The sequence below is a fragment of the Copadichromis virginalis genome, linkage group LG13 (assembly GCF_057382275.1).
Source record: "Copadichromis virginalis isolate Kocher_CV1m ecotype Utaka linkage group LG13, C_Virginalis_male_GT1.1, whole genome shotgun sequence".
Classification (NCBI taxonomy): domain Eukaryota; kingdom Metazoa; phylum Chordata; class Actinopteri; order Cichliformes; family Cichlidae; genus Copadichromis; species Copadichromis virginalis.
The window spans coordinates 20704632-20729850 of NC_140630.1; the positions used below are offsets into that span (position 1 = coordinate 20704632).

Consider the following 25219-nt stretch of genomic DNA (forward strand, 5'->3'; position numbering starts at 1 on the left):
CAATCCATGATGACATGGCAGATGAGTCACTGGCACTCAGGTATCAGCATCAGATTCTTTGCTGGCTGGTGATTGCAGCATGAAAATGTTTGTCAGAATGAATCTGGTAGAACAGCGTGTCACAAGTAACCCCTGTCAATTTTTATTTTTTTCTCCCTCTTTTTTTACTCCCACAAATAAGTTGATTTAGCTTTCGGGTTTAGTCAAAGTATCTGATGGCGATCATAAACACAGTGCATCCGAGACCGCAAACTCCTAAGTAATTATGGCCGATCAAAAACACTGCAAGCTGCATCCTCTGACATTCTGATTAGTGATGTATTATATCCTATTTTAGATAGAGTCTGTCTAAGTGGGAAGTTGGTGGTTTTCAAAAGGGTCATTCCTTTAGTACGCGTCAACACTGAGAGACAGAAAGAGAATGAGTCATCATTATAAAAGAGCATCATTTCAGCCCTGATGTGACTCTTCAATGCCCAGTATTATTCAGTTCAGAAAGCATAAACCCTGCTGAATTATCACTGTGGTTCCAAAACTTTTTTCAAATAACAATGGAGAAAATCACCATAGAACTGTGCCTTGACACTTAGGGGAAAGTAAAGCAATTAGAAATTTACATTTTTAAAAGAGCAACAAGATAGAGATTCTAATTTGCTTTTCTAATTTTCACTTGTTTAATGAGTTTTTAGTTCAGACCGTATCAATGCACTCACTCCTGCTGTGTTGTTAAATTGCTCTGACTATAATACTTGAAAGATGACGGATTTGCTGTTCTCTTACTTATACTTGAAATCTACCACTAGGATCAAAGAAGTTGTTTTAACAGGTCATCCTTAAAATACTTACATAGCACTAACTATACTTAGTTACCGTAGCAAACTGCTACAAAGAACTCCAGCCTGGCATGGGGCCACATGAAACACAGAGTATACATCTAATATTCTGTAAGGCAGACATATCGATTAGCTTTCTTTGCTCTCTGTGCTATGCCAAGCTTAGAAGAACACCTCCAAAATACATTATGCCTAAAGACACATCACTTCCAGTCAAAAGAAACCTTACCTTATAGTTGCCATGACTGAAAACAGCAACATCGTCTGTGAACGGCGTCCTGAGCTCTGCATCTTGGGATCAAGCATGCTGTTAGAAATCCTGGGCCTACATAAGTTGTGATGCCATACACAACATGATGGAATATGCCAAAATACAGCAACACATCTGCTGTATGAAATATCCCCTGGGTTGTAAAATGCTAGTCCTTTCACAAGCCAAGCAACAAAAACCCATGGCATTTTTCTGTTGAATCTTATTCGCTTTATTCTTAGTAGCACAGTCTACAGGAATTCTGATATCTGACATTTCTTCAGTTCAGGGTTTTCTACAGCACTAACATTCAGTGCATATTTAAGGTTACTGTTAGATTCTTAAACTGTAGCACACAATAAGATATTCATCAGAATAACATTTTTCCTTACATATAAGATAAAACCAGGAGGAAAGTACATATGTCTAAAATCTGATTCCATCCTGAATAAAAGTTGGCATCCTCTGTTTTTTGTAAACACTAATATTATTTCACCATCAGACATTTCACAATGTGAGGTTTGGTAAAATCATAAAGAGCTATACCTTTGACATTAAACCCCTCTGGCTTTCTGTTACTTAAGTTCAGTTAGCCGGCAAGCTTTGCAATGTAAATCCACAGGAAGGCTCTTTGATGCCATCCCTTTGAACACGAGAAGGAAGCATAAACTGTGCTACCTATCTGCATTGCTATGAAGTGTCACCCAAGGTAACAGGTTTATCTTCTTTTTTTTCTTTTTTTGTGTTGTCAATTTTTTTTTAGGAAGGATTATATTCTAAGTAAAGCTAGCTACATCATCAGGTCGGGGTTAATAATTTAAAGTTAGGTTGTTTAATGTCGCTCATACACTCCATAGCTGTCGCTAGCTGCTAGGTTTCCTGGTTTGGTTTGCAGGATATATTCACCTATGTTTAGCATGGGCACTGAGGACAATTACAATGGAATAAAAAATGAAGTGTGTAAAAATAGAAAAATAAGTGGAGAATAAGTAAAACACAGGTCAAAAACCTACACTTTAGAATCAGTACAAATATGTCAAGATTTTACATGCATGATAATGTATAAAATCTTGTTTAGACATTTTGGTTGACAGGTCTTTTTCTATGAAAAAACCCTCTGAATTTAACTGAATTACAGTGTGACAGATGCAAATCTACTCCACTACAGAAGCATTGATTGGGTTATCTGAAGCTACTTCAAACCACTCTGTATCAAAAGAGAAGGCACTCAGAAACAAAATAATAAATACTGTATGGTGACTACAGTTGGGTAAAAGGAGCTAGCTAGCAAGTTAAAAAGGTTAAACTTCACTGGAAAGCAATGAGAAGGCCACCCAAATCCCAGCTTACCTCAAATTAATGAAAACATTCTTGGCAAATGCAGTTGCTTTGTCCATCATCTTGTAGTGGTCCAGGAATTTCACCTCTAGCAGACCAATAGCATTGCTCATGGACATCCCTGTAAATCATGGCTGCAGTTCAGAGAAAAAGTACACAAAGGGACAGAATCCTATTCCATCTTTGCTAGCTGTGGTGACTGCAAGCTTTGAACTCGAATATTTCAAAGTAAAGGCTTCAGTCACCATGGGCCACTTAGCTAAGAGCATCAAAGTAGCGCCTAGAGGCACGGGCCGGGACAGACGGTAGCTTGCCTCATGGCGGACCATAGGCTTGATCCCAAGATCCAACTACTCTGCAACTGATCCCGAGATCTAAAAATTTGTACTGCGGGGACTTTAAGCTTCTGCACAAGCTGTGGACAGCGACCCTTCTGAAGAGGATTTATCAAGCCCCAGCGGCCACTGTACAGCAGTCAGACATACATTACTAAGGTCTTAAGTCCTGTTTGTAGTCAAAAGATGATAAGACCACCAGATATGCTGTGTTTACAACAAACCTCTATTAATTGTGCGCATGCTAATTTGCAAGTGCAAGACATGAGAAATTCCTCCCACACTTCTGAAAATGTAGAGCCTAATCACGGCCACAGCACCGTCCATCTGCTGCAGGTTTCTGTTTAACATTTGCTTATTTAAAACATTGGAAGACACACTGAAGCTGAACGCTCATTTTCAATAGCCATCAGAGCTCACCAGAGCCTATACTGCAATGTCATATAGTATTATTTTTTAATATTATGATTTACTTTTGAAAGTGGCCACCTTTCCATTTCTCTCATGCAGAAAATAATCAAGTTAGGTAAGGGTGATATATTAGAGCATAAATATAAGTTTGAAGATTTATAGATAAAAACAGACATCGACTTTTTGGTAACAAACACAGTTTCAGTATTTTCTGGGTTTTATGCAATGCACTTAAAGTTAATGCTGGGCCTTAACTCTGTCAGTAAATGTACTTCAGTGCTGGCATCAAGCTGCCAACAGTTGCATCAGAAACTAATATCAGGGGTTAAACTTTTACATTTTGAAAGCAGTGTGTTCATCACTCCATATCTCTGTGTACATTTAGGAGCACTGCCAAGACAAGACAGGAGGTGTCTTACTTCTGTCTGCCTCTCAGATTTCCACATTTCCCTCTCCAAAGTAAAACTATGAGCCAATAGCAAATATTCTCCGCAGTTTTATGAAGACTCACCATCTGTCAACTAGAACCCAGTTAAGCTTACACACAAACCAAGATGCCAGAGGAATGCTGCCTTTTGCCAGCTATTGTTTTAAATTAATTGAAAAAAAAAGCAATTATAGTTTAAAAGTTGCACTTTTGTCAAGAAACATTGTGTTACATTAGAAATATCTATATTTAGAAGCATGTTTCCGTGGAATAAATGATCTGAATAGATAGATCGGAGGGTATTAGAGCATTCGTTTATGTCAAACTCACGGTTGACGTTGAATGCTAGATAGATAATCTCACTGATGTTGGCTTTAATGAGCAGCGGTGACAAAATGTTGTTCAAAAACAACATGCCACAGATTTATAATTCAAAAGGAAACAACATAACCTCCGCAACATCATAATGTTCAATACATTTTCCTTTTTTTAATTTATCCGTCTTTCCTGATATGTAGTCTAAATATTGCACACTTACTCTGAGGACTGGAAGCAGGCTATAGATTGTCTGTTTTGTGCATTACCATGATCAGTATGTTAGTGCAATGACAGCTGTCCAGAACCATTGTCAGCCCACATTATCTTGAAGGTCCCCTGCTATTAGATTCTCAGTCAACCAAGAAGATTCAACAGACTGTGACATTGTTAGACCTGCTGTTCCTGATGGTTACCTTGGTTTAGATAGTCTGGACTCTTATTGTTGGTGTTCTGCACGTCGAAACTCCCTTGTCAGAGATTGACATTTTTATTGTGTTCTACCTGTGCTACTGTATGGCACGTTGTTAGAGGAGCAGCATTTGCTGTTATTGTGATAAATGTTTGGAGGAGACTGCAGCTTATGGCTGAGCTAGAGAATAGCCCCCACAATGTCTGTGTGCTCTGTGTTTTACTTACATTACTCTGTTGCTAATTCTTTTGATTGATTTTGTTTCATTTATGGCTCAGCGCAGTTCGGTGAGGCCTTTGTTTATGCTGTATCAGAGACAGAGACATTGATTAGGCCTGACGCCTTTTCTGTGCCCGCAGTACACGGTGTGTGGGAGGAGTGGTCACCGTGGAGCCTGTGCTCATTCACATGTGGCAGAGGTCACCGCACTAGGACTAGGATGTGCTCTCCTCCCCAGCATGGAGGCAGGGCTTGTGATGGACCTGAGACCCAGACTAAACTTTGCAACATAGCCCTTTGCCCAGGTATCATCTGTCTGCTCGCTTAATCTGTTAGAAATCATTTTATTAACAGTTATGAGTAAAGCATGGACTCGTTTAAAAGATCAGTTCTGTAAAATGCAATACACCTCACATATATTAGTCAGTGCAATATTTTAAAGGTAAGTAAAAAAAGAAAAGGGAATGGATGCAGACTCTGAGCTTACACAATAAAGCGGTTTAGGTAACCCTGTTGAGAAGGAATACTGTAATACTGACGTCAAAATCACTTACTCGCAGTTGCCTGTGAATGGTAAGCAGATTAGTGATGATGAGTTTCTCCACACAGTAAATGTTAGCTTTGCTGTCCTAGCAGACTCAGTGAAAACAACTCAATTTCAGATGCTTTCCCTCTTCCCTGACAAGAAGGTAGCGGCACTGTGTGCTTTGAACCTCTTAATAATATGAATCTTAATATGAAGCTACTCTTCCAATATCTGTTTTTTTTTATGTCTTATTCTCTTTTGTCTCTGACTTTATTGGGAAATTCTAGTTGAAAAAACAAACAAAAAACAAAGCAGACACCCGACTGAAAGTCTGAGTCTTCAAATTTGACAAGTTGCCCTGTAAATTTTTGCATTTCACATAACATCTGTTTTATTGGCTTTCAGTATGAGAGAGAATAGTGATCTGAATATTTCCTCCCATTTCTGTCTGCCCTCCTTTTCCCTTCACTTGGGACATGCTTGTTGGGTTGTGGTTGGTGCCTCAGTGGACGGACAGTGGCAGGAGTGGAGCTCTTGGAGCGATTGCTCGGTGACCTGTGCCAATGGCACACAGCAGAGGACCAGGCAGTGCTCAGCAGCCGCCCATGGGGGATCTGAGTGTCGCGGTCACTGGGCAGAAAGCAGAGAGTGCCATAATCCTGACTGCACAGGTAAAAAATCCTGAGCCTCTTAATTCCATATCCGCTTTGATGTCTAAATTTGAAAACAACGATTCTAAACAGGGAAGAGAGAGAGAGACAAAAAAAAAAGCCAGCCCGTCCCATATTGTCATCATCATTATTACAGTCATTACCATGTAGCACAATCTATCGCCTTTAACTGAGCTATCTTACGCTCCCTGATGCGTACAGAGAAGCCCTGTAGCAAGAATCAAATCGGCATTGTAAGAATCAAGAGTAATGTTCAAGACCGTGCTCTATCAATTGGATTTGAAAAATCCAGTTAGATATACTGTATGCCTTTCACATAATTCTGGGTTAGCAGCCCGAACTGTCTGTCAACATCATAGATGCATTAGAGGCTCAAAGATGTCTGCTTAGAGGTCTCAATCAGGCTTTGAATTGTCTGATCATGTGAAGGGTCTGAGCACTCTCATAATCTCCTGATGCAAATGTAGCTGCAAAAACAGCTAGGTTTCTAGTCTGTAGCTCGCCGATATGTGTGTGTGGAGCATGGTTTCCTCTTTAGTTTTCAAAGTCATTACAAATGTTGTTTCAATAATCAGCCAGCCCTGTGGTCTGCCGGACCCCTAAAACAGAGGCAAATGCTTGCGAATGCGTATTTTTAATTTGTGCTTATGATAATGAAGAAGGTGATGCTGTTGTTTGCCGTTACAGTGAGAGAATGCATTATACAGTTTATTCATTTAATGAGGCCTATCTATTTAGCAAGTCCTACTTGTTTCCAAGGTGAGAGATCAATCATTAGTGAGAAACACAGCCACTATTTAACAAGTCAGCACAATGTCCATTAGTGCTGGAGGCACTGCTTTGACAAAGAGTTCAAGGCAAAAGCATCATTTTTTCTTTTTAGAACTAGCTAAATGCATGTTTGGCTAGTTCCTAGAAATTCTGGTATTTTTTTAATGTAACTGAATAGATTAAAGTCTTTAAAAAAAGCCTAATAACTACAATAAATGCCTGTGCAGGTTTTTGAATCAATGCTATGTGTTTTCAAATGAAAACAATTTCTTCAGAACTGCTGGAACAATGAGCTCTTTGAAACACATGAGCATGCATCTGTTTGAAGAATCAGCTGCTTCATGTGCAGGCAAAGAAATCACTATTCACTGGGATTTGATCAATGTCTTGCAGATAGTTTCAGCCAACAGGTCATCGTGGTTTTTCCTGGTTTTTCTTGCTTCCAGTAGCAATCCCGACAGAGGTTAGTTGTAGGACATGATAAATGCCCGTATAAGTGAAGAAGGGGTAAGTGGAGGTTAGAATGAGCGGTGTGTGTTTCCTGCTCACACGGTGTTGTACCTTTCCATTCAGAAGGGCGTGTGATTTACTACATCGCTGAAGGGGAGCATCTGTTTTTTTGTCTAACGCAGAGTTTAACAGTGTTCATTACAAGGGCATAAATCGTACCTCTGGGTTTGGAAACGTCAGCATAAATGTGTGTGTGTGTGTGTGGTTTTATTTGTTTTTTTAATATCGTCAAAACGATGTGAATAATCATTTTCTTTAGCCATAAAATACACACACCCCTGATTATTACAGGTGATATTGTTCATTTGTGAAATACTGCCAAGAAATTACGTTTTCAAACTAAAAGCATGAGTAGCAAAATATATATAAGCTAAAGATATCACACACTAAATAAAGACATTTTTATAGCTGTTTCTTTTTAGTTGATCTTCTGCTGTTTTTTTTTTTAAGTAGTTGTTGTATTTGTAATAGTGTCGGTTTCTAACTAGAAATGATTCCATTTTAGCTAATGGCCAGTGGAATCCTTGGGGTCCGTGGAGTGGCTGCTCAAAGTCTTGCGACGGTGGATGGCAGAGGCGTGCTCGGGTGTGTCAGGGGGCAGCGGTGACTGGGCAACAGTGTGATGGGAGCGGAGAAGAAGTCAGAAAGTGCAGTGACCAGCGGTGTCCAGGTGAGTCAGAGCATAATAAGACTTAAGTCTGAGTGGCCACAGAGAAGCTGAATGAAAGTGAGGAGATAATTATCTCTGTGCACTGACTGACATGTCTTGTTATAAGAGATCAGTTAAAACTGAGTCTGAAGAGGGGGTGCAGATTAGCAGAGGTGGATGACTGAAATAAATGAAGAAATTGAAATCATGGTGACGGACATACCGAGAAATTGAAGTATCATCAAAGCTTAAAGTACGGTTTTCAAAATAATCTCCTTTGAAGTAGAGTCTTAAACATGAAGTCACGTAATACTTCTATTCTCTGAAGTAAAGGAAGCAGTGTTCCACAAAAACGTTAAAAACGTTTTTTCCATTATTATAATTAAGAAGTACCTTCCCTCATAAAGACTGAGGCATGTGAAGAGGGTAAATTTTATTATAATCCATGAATGCATTCTCAGACTCTCTGAAACTATACAGCTTTGATCTCCTATATTTCCATACCTCTTAATATGCAGCATGAAGAAATTGTTGCATCATATTGGAAAGACTAAAAAGCTTTTAGCATTGATGTAGTAATGTTTGTATCACTTTGCTCTCCAGCACCTTATGAAATTTGTCCTGAGGACTATGCAGTGTCAATGGTGTGGAGACGAACCCCTTCAGGAGAACTCGCCTTCAATAGATGTCCCCCTAATGCCACAGGTGAGGACAGAAGCTACATCATATATTTGTGTATTTTCTTTTTTTAAAATATGAGACTTAGTTGTGTTGCTTTATAGCAACAATGTTCCTGGTTTGAACCGCTTGTGGAGTTTGCACGGTCTCCTTTGGCTCTGACTTCTACTCACAGTCCAAAGACATGCATGTTAGGTGAGCTGGTGTTTCTAAATTGGCTGTAGGTGTGAATGAGAGAGTGTGTGGTTGTCTGACTTTGCATTGGCCTGTTCAGGGCATGCTTCTCGCTCAAAGTTAGCCAAGTAAGGCTCCCCTGGATAAGTGGTTAAGAAAATGGATGGATGTAGTAAATGGTGAAAATAAAAGCCGAGTTGCCTCAGGTCTTCTTTCAGTTTGACACTGAACATTTCATTGTTGGCAGCAGTTCCAACACTAGTAAACAAGCTTTAATCTGTGATGTTAGATCTCCTTTTTGATTTCACAGGGAAAATATTGTGGGATTTATAGAATTTAGGTTCATTTTGTGATGATATTGCCACCCACCTCGGCATGGTCAGGAAGTCAAACGCACGGCAAACTCGGGTTGCCTGGAGCAATGTGCATTGATTTGACTTGCAAACAAGTGGCAGTGCAAATTCAAGCAAGCGAACTAATGAAAAAATAATTATTAAACTGTAAGCACTACTGGCAAATGAATGGAACTTGTCTGCAGAGACACAACCCTTGATTTACTTATTTTTTCCACTCAAATTTTCTGGAAATTTAAGATAGCAATCCTGCATGACAAAAAGGTGCAAAAAGACAGACGAAATTACAAATTTTATATTGTACAAATAAGCATTTTACTAAAAAAAAAAAAAAAGAATACACTGCAATAAAGCTTCTGCTGTAATCACTTTGAATGACATTTTGTAATTAGATTTTCATTTTATTATCACTAGTTTAATTGTCCTTATAGAATGAAGCTTTATTGGTAAGTGTACTCATCTTGTTAAAATCCTATTACTTATCCTCATTCCCCCAAGGGAAAAAAACATATTGGATTCCATCCAATTTAAAATAACAAGACAAGACTTTTCATACATGTATCAGCGCAATTTTGCCACTTCATAAGGTGCAATGCTTGCTGGCCCTAAATGTCGAAGTTCGCCTGCACACTCTCCGGATAGTTGATAAAAGCTCTTCTTTCCATTTCCACATGCGGTGATGTAATTTATGACTGCACCGTCAATACACTGCCTGTGCACTGGATGGGGAAAAAAACGTGATTCTGAGGGCATTGTTAAAGAAAAGCACACTGATGTCTGTTTTCAGACAATAAGCAGAGGCTTTAATGCGTGCATGGAGAGGAGAGCAATTGAAGTTCTGTAACAGATTGAGACTAACTCTGAGCTATTGAAAAGAAGAAAAAGGAGGGGGAAGCTGGGAGAGGATAAAAAAGGGATGCGGCCTCTGATAAATCTGCTGTGATACAGGTTACCTTTGCTCTTGCTGAAGGTCAGTTTGCTAACAGCAGACAGACATCGGCGCAGTGGAGGGCTGTCGTGTGTAGAAAGTTGCATGTGGGTTTGACACAGTAAGCTGTTGCAAAATGCAAAACAGTCTGGCGTTCCTAAAATTACATTTCGTCCCCGACCATAAAATGGCTAACTTGCAAACTAGATGTAGTAGCAAACACACTGTCATTCACAGATGGCTCACCTGCGGCAAAGTTACGCAGAGTAAGATTTAGTAGCATGACATTAGCTTTCTGGCTTGACATTAGTTTTATGGCTAATAACTGTTTGGCACCACTAAGCTATTTCCAGCTTGCGGTGAGGGATTGTGTGTATGTGTGTGTGTGTGTTTATTTGTGTGATGTTGGAAATGCGACACCTTTCTGACCTTTACTAAGAATTTCATTTACACCAAGCGTTGTCTTTATGTGCTAAGTTCGGGTCAGACAAGGCGAGGCTCTTTATTCTGCTTTAATGAGCTTTCTTATATTCGCGTGAGCTGCGACACAGAAGATTAATTCAGACCACGTGTTATTTTCTTACATGCAGCTAATTTGGATGCAGTTTCAGATGTGAGCACGCTGTCGCTGCTGCCTGTACTAGGTCAGCACTCTGGGCTGAGTTCTTTGTAACTGCCAGTGTTGGTGGACTTCAAGTTCAAGTCTTCAAGTTCAAGATGTGCTATTGGTACCGTATGTGCAGTACATCTTGAACCCAAAGTGATGTTATCAGGGATGCTATTTCACTTTGCCAAAGAACTGGGTTATACTATAACAGTCTCATAATAAAAAGGTAAAAATCCAGCTAGCAGACATATTTCATGTTTAAGTATAGTGCATCCTCCCTGTCAAAGCTGGCACAGAGGACTGGGAAAAAGATGGTGATAGACAATAGGTCAGGGCAGGTCAAGTTTATCTCTAAAGCCATTAATCACAGTTCTAGAGTCAGCAGGTTTCGGGGAGCATACATTAAGAAACCATAAATGAAAACAACTCTTCAAAACCTTTGCCCTGGAATTAGATCAAGGTCAGACTCAAACCTTTAGTGAATTTCCTCACTGATAGTCTCATCCTTCCTGGACAGCCTGATACGAAATGGCAGAGGTAAACAAAGATGAAATATTGATCAGAGAAGGTAACTGAAATGTCTGAAGTGGGCAACACGAATGCAGTGTGACGGCACGGGTGAAACATCCGAATGTGTTAGGGGGCTTCAGCACCTACTCACCCATAGCGCCTGTCGTCATCAAGGTCATCACAGAAAGAGCGCTGGGTGCAGGGGCGTCCGCACCGACTTGGTCATCGGCGATGACAACTGCCACCGGAGGCAAGAATGGGGGGAAAAGCGAGACACGTATGGCACATGAATTTGTTCGCAGTGTAGCAGCCAAGCAAAAAATGTCCCCAAACTGGTAAACATGCGAGCTACATTTACATCTACTTTTAGATGCAGAGTGTGCTGAAGCACAATGAAAACTGTAAGATTTTGAGCTTCCATTGCCCATTTATCATAGTCTGGTCCTTCATTAAATAAAGGTGTATGGTTTAATTTGTTTCAGAACAAAAGCAATTTAACAATTAGGTACAACAACAAGGTATTATTAATGACACAAGATCAGCTACAGCATTAAAGCCATCTGCCAAATCTTGTATAGGTCCACCTCGTGCTAGAAAAACAGCTCTGACCCAGTGACGTTTGCACACAGAACCCTGGAAGCATCATTTAGTGCACGTGATACCGGCAGTAGATCTTTTGAGTACCATGGGTTACTTATTAGGCTTGTTTAGGCTTGTTCCCAAGCATATTCAGAGCGAGTGGGAGGCCGGGCCAGTGCCTTGGGCTCTTTGTTGTGAGCAGATTTTGCAGTACAGCGTTGAGCATTGTCCTGCCGAGGAAGGCAGCTGATGCCGGGGAGTGCCGTTGCCACGGGGGTGTGTGCTTGGCCTGAAACAACGTTTAGATAGGTTGTAGCGTCAAAGGAACACCCACATGAATGCCAGGACCCTAAGTTTCCAAGCAAAACATTGCATTTGTATGAATGGATCGGCGTTATTTGCTAAACCTGCCAGTGGCTGCTCGGTGCAATAAATCCTTTGAGTTTGATTTATATGCCGTTTCTATTCCCGCTAAGACCTGAAGGTACTAGTTACTTTGGCGGAAGATGTTTTGCATTCAAAAGTTCATGTACTGTTATTTATGTGCCCGTGTAATGAGAGCCCCAAATCTCAATTATCAATTGAAGTTCAAGTCATCCAACTGAAAGTGGGAGCAATTAAAGCAGCAACACCACAGGCTATTAAACAAACTCTTCACAGGTTAATGCAGAGAAAATTATTCAGCCGTCTCCAGCAAATAAATTAGACACCACCCTTCACTGGGGAAGGTATTCATTTTTTTATTTGTTAGTTCTACCTTTTCATAATATTAATGGCAGCCATTTCAATCCAAGACGTTTTACTTGTCATATATTCCAGAAACATTTTTTTTAAAGAATGTAAGGGATTTTTTTGTTCTTTTTCACCACCGGATGGTAACCACAGAAATGTTGTTCAAAGCCTCTTTTTAACATTGTCTCGTTTCCAACTCCTCAGCTGGTAAACACTGTTTTAGTATTCCGTCTCGGTGAGGATCACTTGAATAAAAATTCTCTTTTAATGGCACCCAAGTCGAGAGCGCTGTCAAACCAGACAGCAACAGGTCAGCGCCTCAGTGGAGTGCAGCCTTGGTTTTGATCAAGCACATCTCCACTGACCTATATTTCATACTCAACTTACTCCACGTACATCACTGATGATGCAAGGACAGATGACAGATTGGGGCAGAATTACAGCGAAGGCCTCGAGTTTGTGTCTCTAACCCTATTTGATCCCACTAGCAACCCGTTTCAAAGCCAAGGCAGATTGATATCTAATTATATATCTGTACAATATAAACTTCATTTAAAAATAGATCAGTTTGGGAGAAATTCAGTTCACAAAACTGGCAAAAGAAAGACTTACAAATGAATCAGTGTCTATCTCTCAACACTGACCATTCATTAAGCTTCTTTTACTCTTGTTTTGCTGTTTGCATACGGTGGCTTCAGGAGTGCATCTTTCCTGAGCAAGTAAGGTGTGCTTATGGACATATTTATATAAAGTGCAAGTCTGCTATTAGGTTTTATTTTTGCACACTTATAAACCACAATCGAGAGCTCCCCTTTTTCAAACTTAAAATTAGGTTATTTAAATAAAAGACGAGCTCCAGTGCAGGGATTTTACATTAAAATGATTTTGGCCTTGGGTAATTTGTGTCTTTGAGGACTGCTGAAATCACATTAAAATTGCAACATCATACAGTATATTAATAATATAAACACAGGCTACCGGTGACCAAAACATTACCTCTCTTGCTGTTTAACTCCTGCTTCGTGTCTATACGTGGACAAAATTCACATCACTGAGCAACCTCAATGCTTATCAATTTCAAGCAGTTCTTGAATTTGACCTCTTCTTATTGCTCTGTGCCTTTTTGGCAATTCCCACTCAAAGAACCCAACCTTTCTCAGCTTACAGTGACCTTTTGGAATGTCAGAGCCAAAACACTGAAGTGAATGCCTAATTTCTAGGTCTCAAACCATCATAAAACAGACTTTTTACTATCTTTTTGATAAAAATTCAGAGCGAGCATTCTTTTGATTGCTGGCATCCTTAACAGTAGATAGAGTGGTAGAGATTGTGAAGCAAAACTCTAAACCACCCAGGTGAAACCCGCTTTGAGGGACACAGAGGCTCAGCCCAGTGTAAAGCACTGGGCCTCTCCTGCTGCCCCCTGGGTTGTCTCATGGTGATGCATGGTTGCTCCCGGCACACAGCGAGCGTGCACTCTCGGCTTCAGTGGATATCACCAAGTAGTAGCTGTGGAGAAGGTGGGCGTGTGTGTGTGTGTGTGGGGGGGGGGGTGTTTGTGATTTCTCTTTGTCTGTGTGTGTTAGTGTGCGAAAGTCAGAGAGCGAGCACGGAGGAGAACAAGAGATAGTGAAGGTTTTATGTGAAGCCCGGATGCCAGGGGAAATGTTTTGTGCTGTGGGAGTTTTCCTCAGGATGTCAAGCACCTGTTTTGGAGCGGTGGGGTGATGTGTGAAGTGCACTCCACCAGGTCGACAGCTGGGAAGGTGTGATGTTGGACCCCTATGTAGGCCGTGTGGGTGGATATTGGGTAGTTCTGCTATTTCAGGATTACTGTTTAAATGCCTGACAGCTATCACAGCTGAGTTGCTGCATGTTTGAATAAGCGACTACAAGTTGTATTAGCCGGGCACGCAGAGCATATATTAAAAGGCACGGGACTGTGTCGTTTGGCATAATATTAAACCATTTCTGTTCAAATACTGTAATACTTTCCTTCCATAAACCTTTCTTTATTGCCTTCTCTAACGAGCGGGTTACATCAAATTTTGATGGTGAATGACGGACAAAGAGGAAAAGATAAGACTCTCATTAAAAGTATTAATATTATTCTCTTTCCTTTTTGTCTCTCTCCCCTCCTCTCATATCCAACTAATCCCACTCTACCCCTTCAATCTGCCTTTCTTTGCCCCACCGTTGGTCTTAACTCCACCTACCCCCCCACCTCTTCTGCGCCTGCTCATCTTCTCATCCCTCCCTCGCCAATCCTCCTCTCCAAATCTGTCGCTGTCTCCTTCCTCCTCTACAGGCACCACTAGTCGACGCTGCTCTTTGGATCACCGCGGTATGGCCTTCTGGGAGCAGCCCAGCTATGCTCGATGCATAACAAATGAATTCAGATACTTGCAGCAATCAGTAGGTGCAAAGTCAGCTCCCTCTCACAGCCTCTGTTTCCAATGCACCATAAATTACCTCCCCAGTGTCCCCCTCCCAATTCTCATCACAATGTAGCCAAAAAGATTAACCACTTCCAATAGAGGAGCAAATTTAAGCACACATTTTTTTCCTTTTTTTCCCTCCCTGATGTCCTTCAGCTGCTGAATTTAGAGTTCCAGGCATGTTCTCGTCTGTGTTTCTAAATAAATTACAATATTGATGATATCGCGGTTACAATATATGTTGCTCCTCGGTTACTCGTCACTTGCACTTTGCTATGTTTTGGTAAATAGGATCCACTGCAACAACTTGCAATATTTTGTTCATTTAAAATAAGACTTGCAGCATGAAGAAAAAAGTAAATAAGTAAATAAATAAATAACAGTTAGGGAAACTCAGTGAAACGGTATTTTCAGTTTAATAGAATCATATCTTTCCCTCAAGAGAACCTTTTGTGAATTCTCTCTTTTTTTCTTTCTTTTGTCGTCTGATGAGACTTTTTAATCACACAAAAAGCAGTTTTCATTGAAGCCCGAGTGCATTTTATTGCACCATTTCGAGTACTTTTGCTTTAGTAGGTTTGCCTTCAGCCTGAAAACACAGAAGCGATTCCACTAGAATAGGTAATTTTGGTAACCCTCCATCACTGTTAAAAATAAAATAATTCAGAAGAGCTGAGATAGCACATATAGCGCTGCACCTGTGAACGTGTATTTATGGACGTAAACCCTGTGCAATGATGTGAGATGTCATTTCACTCTGCAATTTCTGCCTAAATGTGTGTCTTCTGCTCCAGTTAACTCTTTTATTCGTATTGGCTCATTTCAAAACATCCGCGAGGCAGAATACATTTCAGGCCTGGCGTAGATATAAGTGTCACATAAAGGGCCTTAGAGAGTAGAGTCTTTCTTCCTGATTTTTTGCACCCCATTTAATCTAAATGTGTAGCTTAGCGTGTATCTTGCGAACTCAACAGAGGACACCGATGCCCCAAGTTCTGTCCTCTCCTGTTTTTGGAGGTTCAGGGGCACCTTGCCAAGGGCCAGAGGATGCTGGCGGGGGATGGGATGTCCCAGGTCACAAAAAACCTGCTGGATCTCACCCAGAGGAGGAACTTCTATGCTGGTGACCTCCTGTCTTCAGTAGAGATCCTTCGCAATGTGACAGAGACCTTCAAGAGAGCCAGCTATGAGCCGTCATCCGATGACGTGCAAGTAAGTGGACGCTGGCTTCATTTGAACATGTGGACATGAATCTTTGTGAAGTATGCAAGGATGCCATGCCGTTACTTAGGTAACATAAATGTTTTATCATTTTGGGTACCAGAGCTATAATGTGTAATGTGAGAAAAATGAATTCTATTGTGTGTGAAATAGCACAAACACCCAGGGCTCTATTGTATCAGGAGATCTACTCCACATCCTAAGCTGTTTCATCTCATCATGTTGGGCTTGACTGCAGTCTTGATCCTCTTTATGTCAATAGGATGATGGAGATTATAGCAAAAGCCCCACCTCCATCACCAATAAGACAATTTATGCTCCCAGGGCTGTGCCAATTTCAAAGCCACCCTTCACAGGCCTCTTTATTCTGTCCAGCATGCATACATGTTAGGTTTTTTTATATATATATGTGGTTGTTTTGCTGCGTGTGCATGTGTGAATGGTTGTGCTATATATGTGTGCAATTTTTTTTTGCTAATTGAGAATAAAATAATTGTTATTATGTGATGCCAAAAGCATACTGTAACAGCATACTACTGTAGTTTATTCGTGAGGTTTCAGGTTTTGTCTGTGTTTGTTACTTCTGGATAAAGTCATGAGTAACAGCTCCAGGAAATTAGAAAAATGCGAGACTTGTCCATCAGCTCTTTGCTGTATAGAAATAGTAATAATTTCTCCTTTATTAGCAGGAAAGTTCAGTTATTTAAATACCAGCCACACAGTTCTCTGCTTACTGATAAGCTCGGTCAGATATTAAATCTGAAATATAGCCGTAGTGTTTGGCATTGTGCTGTTTTCTAGGTTTCAGGTAACTCAAAGCACATAAAGAAAGGCAAAAACAAACAAGCTGTCCTACTTAGGTGATTACAAAACTCTGATCTAATTCAATTAAAAAAAAGAAAAATTCAACTCAATTAATCATGCACCTCCGAAGTGTGGTGATATTTGGACTACAAACTGTCAGAGATGCTCTTTTCTTTAGTTTTCTGTTGGTTTAGTCCACTTTTATCAACAGTTTCCTCTTGATGTAAGGCGCATGGTCCTTTTAATATTCTGCAAAACCCCAAATGTTTTGTCCATGGATGGATACAAAGATGCCATTCATCCGTTTTCCTACCGTAGAAAACCTATGAAATGAGGAAAATGTCCTATCTCTGGTTATTAGGAGCGTGTGTGGGCAGACAGGAGAGCAGTCAGCCAGCCCAACCCCTCCGTGTGTCTCTGCGCTAATGCAGTGTTAAAGTGGGCACATTACCACCAGAGGGAGCATAAGCATTCAAGTAGAAAACAAGATAGCCTGTGTCAAGAGAGAGAGCCACTCCCTCAGGCATATTGTAGACCAAACGAAATAACAAGGCTAAAGATCAGACAGGGGTCCTATTACGACTGCAGGCATGCACCCCAAGCAGTCCCGCTCTCCACTGCTGAAGAAGACAATCCACACAGCTGCTCAAACATTCCCTTTCATCTTTTTTTTTTCTGATTGCAGCTTGTGCTTTTCTCCTGTAGCATTAAGTGTTTGCTGCAAGCTGCAGGAGGTCCAAGGTGTGTTGCTGTCAGAGCTCAAGCACAAATTCCATCATTTCTCCTATCGTTTACCATCACGGTTTCAGTGGCAGATTTCCTGGTGCTATTGAGCCCTGCGGGAGAAAATCATTATGCCCCTACAGAAATCTCTTATTTTTCGCTATCGTAAATGTTAGTATATTATCCATAACAGTAGGTTTTTGGAGTGCATGGTGTTTATGTCATGATTTGAGAAAAGCGTCTAGCTGCAGTGCCTGTTATGCTGGTGTGTGGGAGTGTTATGCATTTTCCCTTTCATCATCTCCACAGAACTTCTTTCAAATCATCAGCAACCTCCTGGAGGAGGAAAATAAGGAGAAATGGGAAGACGCGCAAAAGGTAAGCATGTGGCAGTACACCTAGTAAATAATTCAGGTTGCTGCATGAACACTGTTTGCCTCAAACTTCGACTCAAAGCTTGTTTCTCCATCTGAATAGCACAGATTAAGGCAAGTCAGGTGGATTTAGGATTATGTTACACTTACACATATGGTAGTGAGGTAATTTAGCAGGTGTGACATCTGGCCTCATTTAGAAAAAAACTAGTTCCTCCGAGCTCCACTTGGTGGCAGCAGCACCGCCATAGACATTGTCCAACCATCAACACTGCAGGACTCATTCCTTCTGCATTGTTTCACCCAGCTGATGCCGATGAAAGCAACCAGTGTGATTAGGACCTTACTCAGGTCAGTTTTACCATAAAAAAATGAACATTTCAGCAGCAGTCTCCCCTCTTGATATTTATCATATAGTAAAGGTGGATGGCGAAAAATTGTTTCAATATCCTTTAGAAATTGAGAAGCAACATACTGCAACACAGCGGCAATGGTGTGTATGTCAAAATTTAAGTGCCGAAAAGTACCCATTCACAAGACTTGTTTATTCACGAAGATTGGATTCTAGCATCGTCCTGGTTTAGACACATCTCTCAGTTTGAGAGGTGGCAGGTCTTGTTTTCAAAACCGCCACTGGTGTCTGAGACAGCCTGAACCCTGAAATCACACACATCCAGACTCTGACAGAGATGCCATCTGTGATGACTGCGAGTCTGCAAAGGGCATCTGCTCTGTTGTCACCTTCACAGGTAAATTGGGTGTCACCTGCACTGACACATGAGTGAGGTGATGCCTTAAAATGACTTTTTTGTCTTACTTTCTCCACACCTGACTTCAGCTGATGCTATAAGGGGACACAGGCAGTTCAAATATTGCTCAGAGTGCCAGTCCTGGCTGTCTACACAAGGAGTAATTAGGTGTTTACTTACTGGAGCTTTAATTTGGCAGGGCCCCTAAAGGGATGATGTCGGTGAGAGAAGCTCACAAACTAGCAATTTCATCAGCGAGTATGCGTAAGAGATAAGGACAGACAGATCCGAGGAAGTATAGATAAATAAATATAATAAATATATTGTCTCCATGATTTAACACCCAGAAGAAATGTGCGACACTGTTAAATATTCCCGCAGTTATTAATGTGCATGTCTGAGATGTGCTGCTTTAGTTACATCATTATAAAAAGTGAACATGGCCAAGCTGCATCGCCTTACACAGTTTTTCTCACTTGTTGGGTTTCTTGCATTAATGAGTGTTCTCGGCTCAGCTTCCACAGCACCCACACACCAAAAACACGTACATGAAACACCTCACTATTGGGCTTAACTGGCTGTAAAGTTGGCTTTTTGCACTGATCACTATATATTCACCTCCTGCCTCTGTTACCATGGCAAGGAAAGGAACAGCTCTGTCTGCAGAACCTCTGCTGCAGCCATTTCCCTGCACTGCCTTCACGTCTCGCGGTTGCCATGGAGACCAGCAGAATGAGCATTACTGCACTCTGCGTCAGACATGCCGGAAGGGGCGACATGATGTGCTTTTCTCCCCCACTATGGCTTTCACTCTGCTGTGTCAGAGGCTCTCGACTTCAGCACCGCTGATCCGTTATCCCGGCTTAGCCGCGGCACATGAAGAGGCATGTGCACACACACACAAGGTGCTACAGAGGAGGGAAATACCTGCCTCAGGTGTTTGTTGAATATCAACTTAGAGTGAGGTGCTAATTGCTAAATGCCACTCAAAGGCTTCTCTAATTGCCTGACATCACCACTGTGTGCTTACACACTTATTTACGCCCCACGATTACATGAGTCTTGTGCAGAACTGAAAAATGGTTTTGCAGTACAGCACGATATATCCCATTAGATGTGAGACATCGCCAGTAGATGGGCAGCCAGTAGATGGGCAGCCAGGACAGTAATCCAATCTTTTGAAGGTCAATTATTGGATTAACGTGCCTTTGATTTATTGACTTTGGGGAAAAGAGCTGAGTGGACCAGCAGTGTTACCGCTTGTGCTATAGAGCTGTCCATGGTTCTGAATTCATGCCCCTTCACTCTTATGTGAGTGCTGATGTCCATGGAGCAACACATGAACTGAGGCAATCACCCTTGACTTGGCAGTGCTTTTCCAGAAACAGGCCAGCCACCAAATGTGCTGGCACAGCTGGTGGTTACAGCTCTGATGCTGATGTTATTTAATCACTGGAGAACTATTTAAATTAAAACTGTCCCCTTGTCTTTATTATCTTGTCCAGATCTACCCCGGAGCAGTGGAGCTCATGCAGGTCATAGAAGATTTCATCCACATTGTTGGACTGGGCATGAAGGATTTCCACAATGCCTATTTGATGACTGGAAACTTAGGTAAGAATCGACCCACTTTGCCTTCGGGCCCACAGCCGCTGAGATCGTTTTACCATTTGTTTTGGCTTGATATGGACACATAATCCCTGTGCTCCTCTGACTCCTTGTGTCAATTTCCCCACCATCATTAATTTAGGATAAATGCTGGGCAGTTGGGGTGGGGGAGTAAAATTACTGCAAATCAATAATGTTGATTAAAAGTGATCTTGCGGTCTTAATGTGCTAAATTCCAATGAAAACATTTAACATTCAATCCAATATCAGTAGCTTACAGCACGGGAAAACCTGCAAGAGTAGTGCCTTCACTAGAATAAATACAGACAATACTTCAAAATAACAACCACGGGTACACATTTTATTGATGCTCAAGTACATTTTAAAACACTGGGGATTTTATAACGTAGTTCAGTAAGAGCAGCACTGCTTTCTTGATATTATAAAGCCTCTCACTAATTACAGACTCTATGTATAGGTTCAAAGTTTTTGGTCAATAATCACATCAAATATTTATGTTATTCTGAAGATGAAATGGTTCGGTTTGACGCTGCACTGAACTGTAGTTCTGTGAGTAAGACTTGATTAGCAGAACATACCCTATAGCGTGTTTTGCAGTTGTACAGCCGCATGAAAAAAATTAATTAAAAGTAAATAAATAAAAGATTGCTTGTCAGTTCCTTGTGAGATTAGCAGTCATGGAAAAAATACAGTAGGAGGGTCTGATAAAAGGCTGTAAAATTGGAAGTGAAATTACAAGTTTTCTTTGCAGCTGTAATGAGCTTTTCTGCAACGCTGATTTTTGTCGAGATTATGACTTGAAAAACAAAACAAAAAAACCAAAGTGCTGCTGTGGGTTCTTTTAGCTTCGGTCGCGCAGCCTCTCGGATGATCTGAGGTCTCTGTGGCATTTAATTTTTTACTCAGCCACAAATGGTGTCTTACTGGAATGGAAGAGTAGACCGGTGGTCTTCATTTATTCATGCAAGTGAATGTGAGTGTGCACAGCTGTGCCATTAGGCCATTCCTCTTAAGAGGAACAGAGATGTTTCATCCTTGTATTCTTTACAATAGCTAACATTCAGCTCACTTCGAGCACACTTGCTCTCTGTGTTTCTTTATGGTATGTGATTTCCATAATGATGAATCGGTAGTCTCCAAGAATAGCATACCAAACATGGTTCAATGAATGCACACATCAAAGTACCATTATGAAACACTGTGAGAGTCAAATTAACTAATGGATTTAGACTTGGAAATAAGGTTTGAATGCATTTCACATTGCCAATCATTAATGACTTCTTTCACAGATGTGAGAATATTTCTGTGCTGTTCTCCTACTTTATACTTTATACTTATTTCAATTTGTCTTAATGGCCGTCATCCAAACTCATTGCCAGTGCCTTCTCCTTATGCTCAAAAAAGCATTAACACATGACCCCTGCTTTATACACAAAATGGAATCTGCTCTGTGAAACTGACTCTAAATTGACGGTTAAGTGTTTTATCCACATTCATACAAGTTCCTTGAGCAGTTTAATGCATTTCATAGCTGGGCTTGAATTTAAACTATTTGACTCTTATTACATTAGTCAGCTGTATCACTGTCCTGGCCTCCACTCAAACCTGCTGGACTGTGGACTAAACCGTGTCCATCTGTCAGATGTGATATGACAGGAAATATTTTTGGTAAGCGTGGAGCAATGATGCAACTCACCGCTGTTTCTCAGTCTAATAAAGCACTGAGTGGCATAATCAGGGCACCATATTCAAAACATTCTGAAGTTTTTCTCCCACATGTCCATAGAAAGAAGATATATTGATTTCATGCAACAAGAAATGCAAGAAACTGAAATAATGGAATAATTCCAACACGGTCAACAACATCTTCTTGCTTATTATCATCCGAGTTATTATATTTTGTTTGGGTTTTTTTCTTAATTTATGTATATGCACGCTCATTGTAAAGATTACCTTTATTTTGAAATAACAACAGCGTTACTCGGTGTGAGATCAAAAGGCAAGTAATTAAAAATAAAACTTGTGTTGAGAGGAACTTGATTGTTTTGACTGAAGGAGGAACAGCTACACTAAAAGTGTGCCCACATAAAGTGCAAAGAACACTTGTCGGTAAAACGCTCATTTGAATAATCCCATCATTTTCTGTTAGAAATCTTAAGGAGCATGAGTGAACCTCTTAATAAGAGTATGTGAATGTTGGAAGCATCATTATTATGTAGAGTGCTAAAGCAGCTTTTCTTTTGGAAAAAGTGAGCACAAAGGCTCGGCAGAGAGGGGGGGCATTTGGCTTTTGAGCAATTATTTGGAGATATAACATTAATGAGTTGCCTCTGGCTAGAATCAACTTGACTGGCTGCTGGTGGTGGTAAAATACAGGGGCCTAGCTGGGAGAAATTATTATGCCAGAATGGACTCTCTGATTTAATTTTTTCTTTTTTTTCTAATGTCAAAATTAATTACCGCTCCTATAAAATGTTTTCGCATTTGCCACTGCAGAGCTGTTTTCAAAAAACAATCAAGATATGATTCGATACCACATGATTAATACATCAGACTTTCTAATTATCCCATCCGTGGCCAGTGCACCGGCACAGCCAGCCAATGGCAGTGATTTCAGCTCACACACACAGTGCCTTAGCAACCACGTGGCCCTTTTTGATTAAAGAAATGGAAAGTTTTGTGTCTCCATCAGTGAAAGCCAAGTGGAGAGCATCTGGCTGAGTAAGATATTGCGGCATCATTTCGTCACTAATTTATGGCAGCCTCTTGACACCTAGATAAATACTGGCTGTCACCACTGTATCGTCCTGTGTCCTCCTACTTTTAGTCAAATAACCTTGATTGGAAAAGGCTGTCCACTGCAGCAACTTGTTCTCCCTCCTTGCAAGCTAACAGTTGGAGGACAAAGTGAAGCTTGGGACATGCAAAAAAAAATTTAACACAGTCTTGAAGGTGGACTGCATTACGCTCTATTGTCTTTTTTTTTCTGGTTGTCTACTGTGAGGCTGCGTGTCATGGTCGAGAGAATATTTTGACAGTAATAGTGATTAATTTCCACTGCACACACAATAGCTGGAAATGCTCATTAATTTCTTTGCAGGATGTTTATGTTGTCTGACTTCAATGGTTTACTTAACGCTGAACCTCTCATGAACGCATTCAGACGTAATGAGCGATGCTATAAATCTCTCTTATGAAAATGAACCATACAGAATACTCTTAGTGCAATGAATCGCTGTTCAGAGGCGTCGCTGTCCGTAATTACTGCTTTATTTGTGCTGCGTAGCCCCATCAGGCGGATTCAAAGCCCCATTTACCTGCAGAATTACCCAGAACTCTGAGAGACAGTCTTCCCAGCACCATGTTGTGTTTCACAGTGTGCCCTGTGACTAAAACCACAAACACGAATAAACATGCACGACGACTGCTGCTCCCGACATCTGGTGCTACGAACGGGCCTCTTTGCAAAAACGGCAGGTCTTGTGGTGCTCTGTGATTTCAGAATCAGAATACTTTATTGATTTCATGCCCGCTGCAGGATCATCCCAAACACCTAGATGCACCTTCACTGTCACTGATTTCACTCACACATGGAGTCTCGCCAGGATTCAAATTGTACTATTGGCACAGTACAATGAACAATAGAGCTTCTGCATCAATGGTAGGATTAGCCTCAGATTCCCCTTGCTGAAGCACTACCTGACTGGGACTGGATGTGATACCAGGTAGAGAACAGTACAGCTTTATCCTCCTCTTGTAATGCTAAGGCCCTTTCTGTTGATCCTGGGTATTTTCCTTGTCACAGCCTTAGTGCACTGACTGGCCTTTTATGGCACCTCAGCAGGGAGGTGCCATAAAAGGAAAGCGTGATTAAGGTGATTACCTTTCTAGTACTTGTCAGGTGCCAGTTGTAGCTTTGGGTTTGTATTTTGCAGCAAATGAATGCGTCAAAAGCCCAGTTGGCCTGGTATGGCTGACAGATGACCTGCATATTTGCATAATGATTCAGTTTCATGTAAAATCTACCTATTAATTTGTGAGAGAATGCAGACTCTGCATGTTGAACTCGAATCAAAGGACTGCCCTTGTGTTTACTTTTGAATGACAGTGGTGCAGACTGCATGGTTATGTTCATAATTTCATTTAATATGCAATGTTCAAGCAATGCTAATAATCTATATTTCCTCGTTTTTCTGTAGTTGCCAGCATCCAGAGGCTTCCAGCAGTGTCTGTGATGACTGACATTAACTTCCCCATGAAGGGCCGTAAAGGCATGGTTGACTGGGCCAGAAACTCTGAAGATAAAGTGGTCATCCCAAAGGGCCTCTTTGTTTCCCAGTCAGCAGGTATGGGACTATATCACCGAGTCATCTGACTGCTAGTCAAATACATCTTTCTTCAAGAATCAGAGGCACATAAACAGTCTCCACGTGCAAGCTCCATCTGTCTTAGAATATATATTCAGTATATACATACATATATTCTGTCAAGCTTCAGAATTACAACCTGCAGCAACACATCTTAAATGTGCAGGGAAACTGTAGTAGATTCGCAGGATTAATGCTTCATGGATACACAATGATTGATTCACTGGCCACTGTTGAAAATTGGAAAATATATGTCTTCACATCTCAGCAGAAGTGGAATGATTTTAGCTGAGTTGGAGTGTCTGACAAGTTACTAGACTTTCAAGCAGACACATCTGTCTTCTGAAGAATGGTTTTTCCCTTTAATGTTTATGCTTCACCACTCCTTGTTTAGAAAAAGTGAAATAATGGTACAAGCCTCCGAACAGAGCCAGTTTGCTTGCCTGTGCTTGTTCAGTTGCAAGAGTTTTCCATCAGCTCAGCATTTGTAGCAACAATGCCAGTTGCCACTCTATACTGCAATCCAGAGCCAGGCAATTTGGTTGATTGGTGTAATCAGTCTTATCCGAAATATATCAATGATAGCAAAACAAGGAATTGATCAGGATGCCACGTGCTTGACCCAAACCAATTCTGCAGTGGATTCTGGCACTTCTCTTGCTGGACAAACAAAATCAGGTGTTAGT

General features: G+C 40.9%; 1 protein-coding gene across 8 annotated transcripts in view; it reads left to right on the plus strand.

The window, feature by feature from the left end:
- The window catches only part of adgrb3 (adhesion G protein-coupled receptor B3), a 116610-nt gene that overhangs the window by 56208 nt on the left and 35183 nt on the right, over nt 1-25219 (plus strand). For 6 of the 8 annotated variants that reach the window (XM_085477946.1, XM_085477944.1, XM_085477943.1 and 3 more), the window contains 9 exons: nt 4681-4845; nt 5573-5737; nt 7524-7688; nt 8271-8372; nt 14537-14643; nt 15684-15878; nt 17724-17792; nt 20043-20151; nt 24366-24512. In XM_085477946.1, the coding sequence (XP_085334072.1) occupies nt 4681-4845; nt 5573-5737; nt 7524-7688; nt 8271-8372; nt 14537-14643; nt 15684-15878; nt 17724-17792; nt 20043-20151; nt 24366-24512 (1224 nt within the window). The remainder of the gene's footprint in view (nt 1-4680; nt 4846-5572; nt 5738-7523; nt 7689-8270; nt 8373-14536; nt 14644-15683; nt 15879-17723; nt 17793-20042; nt 20152-24365; nt 24513-25219) is intronic. The other 2 variants (XM_085477942.1, XM_085477948.1) reach the window with 2 other exon arrangements.